The sequence below is a fragment of the Larimichthys crocea genome, chromosome XIII (genome assembly GCF_000972845.2).
Source record: "Larimichthys crocea isolate SSNF chromosome XIII, L_crocea_2.0, whole genome shotgun sequence".
Taxonomy (NCBI): Eukaryota; Metazoa; Chordata; class Actinopteri; family Sciaenidae; genus Larimichthys; species Larimichthys crocea.
In genome coordinates this window covers 15,122,417-15,127,555 of record NC_040023.1, presented here as the reverse complement: position 1 = coordinate 15,127,555, position 5,139 = coordinate 15,122,417, and the positions used below count along the sequence as shown (strand labels likewise).

The 5,139-nt window shown below is 40.4% G+C and overlaps 1 protein-coding gene across 2 annotated transcripts; it reads right to left on the bottom strand.

The window, feature by feature from the left end:
* Nucleotides 1–315: 315 nt before the first annotated feature.
* On the bottom strand, nucleotides 316–4,683 carry josd2 (Josephin domain containing 2). 2 transcript variants are annotated; one of them, XM_010744332.3, is made up of 5 exons: nucleotides 4,265–4,683; nucleotides 4,018–4,146; nucleotides 2,964–3,089; nucleotides 2,076–2,270; nucleotides 316–1,837 (listed from the first exon to the last, which is right to left on the bottom strand). In XM_010744332.3, the coding sequence occupies exons 2-5, from the start codon at nucleotides 4,137–4,139 to the stop codon at nucleotides 1,726–1,728; spliced, it is 555 nt and encodes a 184-aa protein (XP_010742634.1). In that variant the 5' UTR covers nucleotides 4,140–4,146; nucleotides 4,265–4,683; the 3' UTR covers nucleotides 316–1,725. The 2 variants fall into 2 exon arrangements, with proteins under 2 accessions (XP_010742634.1, XP_010742633.1); XM_010744331.3 differs by having other exon boundaries at nucleotides 4,381–4,681.
* Nucleotides 4,684–5,139: the final 456 nt, after the last annotated feature.

The window sequence follows — 5,139 nt, the reverse complement described above, 5'->3', positions numbered from 1 at the left end:
CTTGAGGGCTACCAAGACCCTGTTTTAATGATCGAATGGAGAACTACAACTGCCACTCAAATCTTGAGAGTGGAGAAACTACAAATCCCATGCAATGACAGCAGGTACATAGCAATATGATTCTTGCTACTGGTGCTGCAGTAGCCCTACCGTAACTAGCAATAATAACTATGTATAGCATCGGGTTTCTGAGATCTCTCCAAGATGTTTTGTGTATATATGGTACGGTATGTTGGAGATTTCATTGAATCCCCCCGTCCTTGCCAACTGACCTTGTTAACCCCTGAATTGAGTTTGTATGGTTATCAATGCTCCTTTTGAATGGCATCCTTTTACACTCAAGAGTCTAATATAAATAAAAATAACTTCAATAACCTTCACCTGGTCTTCATCGTCTCTACAAGTCAGTGCAAATAACAGACACGGTATGCTTTTACAATAGATTCATACTTAAAACAGGAGGTCAAAGTTTAATATAAATAGACTTCAATATTATGAACCTCTGAGCTTAGGTTTATGTGTAAGTTAGTCACTAGTGTGTACCAGAGATAGTCTTCCTATTCTTTTGGATATGCATAGATCAACAGGAGACAAAATACAAACATAAAGGTTACATACAGGCACAGAACCGGTGTTTTTGCATGTTTGACTTTGAGTGTTCTTCCCAACTCCTTCTGGCTTTCCTTTTCCTTCATGCCAAAGCTGTGTCAAACTTGCAGAGACTTGAAAACTGGCTGAGGTGGATAATCCGTCACAATCAAAGTCATGACTCCTTTTGCTGAGTCGAAGCTTCGTTACTGTGGTGTTTAAGTCATCAATTACATGACTTTGGCAAAAACAAGAGGTTCACAATGTTCTTTGTGATTATCCATCTCAATCACATTTCAAACTCTGTGAGTTGATTTTTTAAATTCAAAAATGAAAGAAAACAAAGGCTGCCTACAGGATTTTAAAAAATCTAAACAGATGTGGCGCGCTGTAAAAAATAAATGTCTAGATTGTTGTAGTGAATGGATGAAAACATGTAAAGACACCGGGAGTCCGTCGGTGCCGATATGAACACACACAATACAAACAATGCTAACAAATCTAAGTATGCAGTGCATAGAAGGTTTACAACAAAAAAGTCTCGGGAAGAGATGGTGCACTCAGCTGCTGCCTGATAAGTGATGGATTCTGACATCTTGTATGTGCAGTACAGGCTGATCTGATTTTGGCAACTTGATTATTAAAGTCTGGGCCGATGGTATATTTCTCTTCTATGTTGGTAATGTTTTAGTAATCAGATTAGTCCAGTTATCCTCACTGCAGATGTTTTTTTTTCTTTTTCCCCCATGCACAAACACTGCAATCTTTCCAACCACAAAACAGTGAAAGTTCACAACTCATCATCAAACGAGCCCACGTTTGCCTCAAACTTTAGCTTAGATGCACCTTCCCGGTGTTAAAACAAACGGCGTCAAGAGCAAGACAATGCTACGTGGGTCACATCAGAGCAACAGCTTTTACAATCAAAACAAGTTCTTCATTTCAGGAGTAAAACGCTCGTCTCTGCTTCTCTTTGGAATTTCCTCTGTGTGTCTGCGTGTAGATATTAAAATGTATTTTAGTGCATTCCCTGAAGAGTTTCCTGTACTGAGGTGTTGTTTTTTTTAAATTATTTTAAAAAAAAGTCATTTTCCCAGAGGAGTTTTTTTCCCATGCTATGTGAAGTTTGTCCTGACATCACTTCTTGAGGTTGTCGGAGTTCAGCCATGAACCGTCCTCTTCTACGTCCCGCTGGACGACCAGGAGCATCTCTGCTACATCCTGGGACAGTTGTTCGCTGAGAAACGAGCTGAGGGAGACACAAAGGGTGACAGAAGAGAGAAAATGTTACTCTGGCCTCGGACAGAGGGCAGATTACTGGAGTGCAGTGTTCTAACACAAACAAACAGTGAGGTAAACCCCATGTGACCACTCATATGAGATGACTCATTTGCTGAGACACGGCTCAAAAGCCAAGTTTTGATGTAACTCAGAGCAGACACACAGATTACATGGAAACGTTTCAAGATGTAAATGCACTTTCTTACCGTAGTTCTGCCTCTCCACCAATACAGACAGGGCTCTTCAGTTTGGAGTCGAGGTTGTAATACTGTCCATCAACTTGCCGAACCGCGAGCCAGTGCCGCCGTCGGAGTGGGAGAGATACGATCCCCAGAGATACTCGTGATGGGACATTAAGAATAAAACCTTGGACCTTTGACATACAAAGGCTTTGGACCGACCTGTAGGAGAGATATTGACATATAGACATTAGATATATCTATGTTCAGTACATCTTTTCCAGTGAACTGTTGCATTAGACTACCCACTTGACTTCAACTTTTAGGGTGCATTCAGACAGAATCTGAAGTTTAATTTGGTTTGTGTCTGATGGTTTGAGAGAGTGACATAGACAGTGAATGAGAGTGAGACTTTGCTGAAGCCAATTAATCAGTAAAATCAGTAAAAAGTTTCTTTCCCGATTCCTGAAAATTTCCTGAGTGTTTTTCAGCGGTTACGTGCAGCACAAATAGATACACCCTCAGCAGCACCCAGCCGTACAACCCTGCAGTGATTTGCCATGGCGCCAGTCAGAATGTGGCCTGAGAGTAGATAAAAAGTGAGTCATGTCTCTGATTTACAGTGCAATATGCCTAATATTATAGTACTATGGAGTAAAACATGCATCTGTTCTATGATTGCAGATAGCGTATGATGATTGAAGAGCTGATGCTTGAGAGATATTCTCGATAGCTTTTTAAATAAATAAAAACAGTTTGCCGGTTTCCAATGGAAAAAGGAGAAATGCACTACCAACTGACAAAATAGGCCCAGAAACATTAAAGTAAGTGTGTGTATTTTGGGATGGAGTGTAACCTTTCAGACGTCAGCGCAGTAAAACTTAAAGAAATAAAGTTTCAGTGCGTCTCACTCGCCTGCGTTTGTCCCACCACACAGCAGCCAGTTCCCTGCTCTGTAGAGCTGCCATGATGACGTTGACATCGTAGTTTCCCGTGCCCAACATTGAGCGATGAGGATTCACCACACACTGTGGAGCCAGCCTGGAGAGAGAGATCCACAGAGCATTTTAAAGGGAAAATCCACCTCGTATTTTTAATTTGGCTACTGACGAGAAGACCTCTTCTTGCCAGGACTGCCGAGAGGTTTTATTGGCTCTCTCTTCTCTTTTCTGTATGAATAACTATCAGGATGTGGATTTGTTTGTGTTTGTTTGCAGAATTGCCCTTCATTTGAATAAAACTTAACCGTTAACAACCAGGGCAAAGTTTCACTGAGTCAGTAAAGTCACAAGGAAATTCTTTAGCTGAGTTTATAAGCTGTCCGATCATGACTCATCTCTTCTCATAGTCAATTTGGTTAGTGAGTAACGCCATAAACGATTGTCACACTATATACGATGACTTTTTGCTATGTGAAATCGACTTTACTGTCATCTAGCACACTGTTAAACCGCATTACTACTGAATATAAAACTAGGTCAACAACCTGAACATCTGTATGCTCCATTTAACCCAGTCCTTTGCAGAAAATAAAACAAATTTCACTTGTTATCGAGCAGTAAAGTAGATGTTCAAAGCCCTGCAATGATAAAACATTGTACATGGAGCAAAACCAAGACTGTGCTCCTCTATGCTCGGTGGAAATATTTTAATTATTATTATTATTTTAATATCTTTAATGTTGGTTTCAGCTCCAGCAAATATATTATCACTATGGGCAGAAAGTAGACATGTTTGGGCTTACCAAAGGTAACTGTGCAGATGCAAACAGATGCTGCATAACAGGTAAAAATAATGTTTTCATAGGGAACACTGTGTAAACAAATGAGGGGGGCTTGGGGGCCACGTTTTTCTAAGCATCGCCCCTGTTGTTTTAACTAATGTGTCTTGCATTCACACTTTGAACGTGTTTGTCTGCTGCAGCAAATCTCTGTTAACACACCGACACGTTGTGAAAACGTTGCCCTACCGTTTGCAGATGTCATCGGCTGTCTCCTTGGTGAACACCCGCTCCTGGAGCACGTTGTTGAGTGCATGGATCGCGCACAGCTCCAGTCGTTGCTTCTCATGAAACACGTCTCCTTCGCTCATACTAATGCTTTAGCACACACACACACACACACAGACAAGAGGAGGAAGAAGTACCGAGTAAACATTAGCTGTGTGGTGGCTAACACAGTTTGCAGTCCACTTAAAAGTCGTTAGCTGCAGCTTACCGTAATGCAGGCTAAAAGTGTGACCGCCTGCTCTGTGTTTTCGGTTGCTGGCAGTTTGCAAAACAGCAACAAAGTGAACTATTATTATTCAACAATAGCTAAATGGAGCCACTGACCTGCTGATAAAGCGATTTAAAGATGCTGAGAGTCTGACAGCTACATCCAGAAACCGGAAGCAGATCCGTTGTTTTTGTTGTGATGATTTTTTTTGTTTTGTTGTCACGCCCTTTTTATCGTTACCGTATTCACGGCAGAAATGTAAAAATATATATATGTCGCCTTCTTGTGCCGGTTGTGATTTTGTTTTTTTTTTCGTTGGTTTAAGTAAAAACACGATAAAATAACCGTTAACGGTAACCTATCTCCTTGGAAACGGACACAACGTTCCCAACCGCCGGTCAGGTCTCATGACTGTTGACGTTGTGTTGCAGCGCCCTCTAGTGCTCAGTCTGCTTAGTGAGCGTCAGGACAATCACATGTACAGCAACGCTGCCATACATTAAACTTTGTAAAGCTTATAATGTTTCAGTTTTTATTGATACTGTCAGAGAGGTCTATCTATCTATCTATCTATCTATCTATCTATCTATCTATCTATCTATCTATCTATCTATCTATCTATCTATCTATCTATCATGTTTATTATTGAGGTCATAGTTGGTGCTGTTGTGTATTATATTGAAAGGTGTTTCTGTCATGTATGTTAACAGATTGGCATTATACTGAGAGAAATGCCTCTCAGCATAGTGCAGTCCAGTTTAACACTACCACAAACTACAACCTAAATAGTAAACATAATAGTTAAATTAATACCTCGATGTGTGTCAGCAAAAACTGAAACATTATAAGCTTAAAAAATTTAGAATTTATGGCAC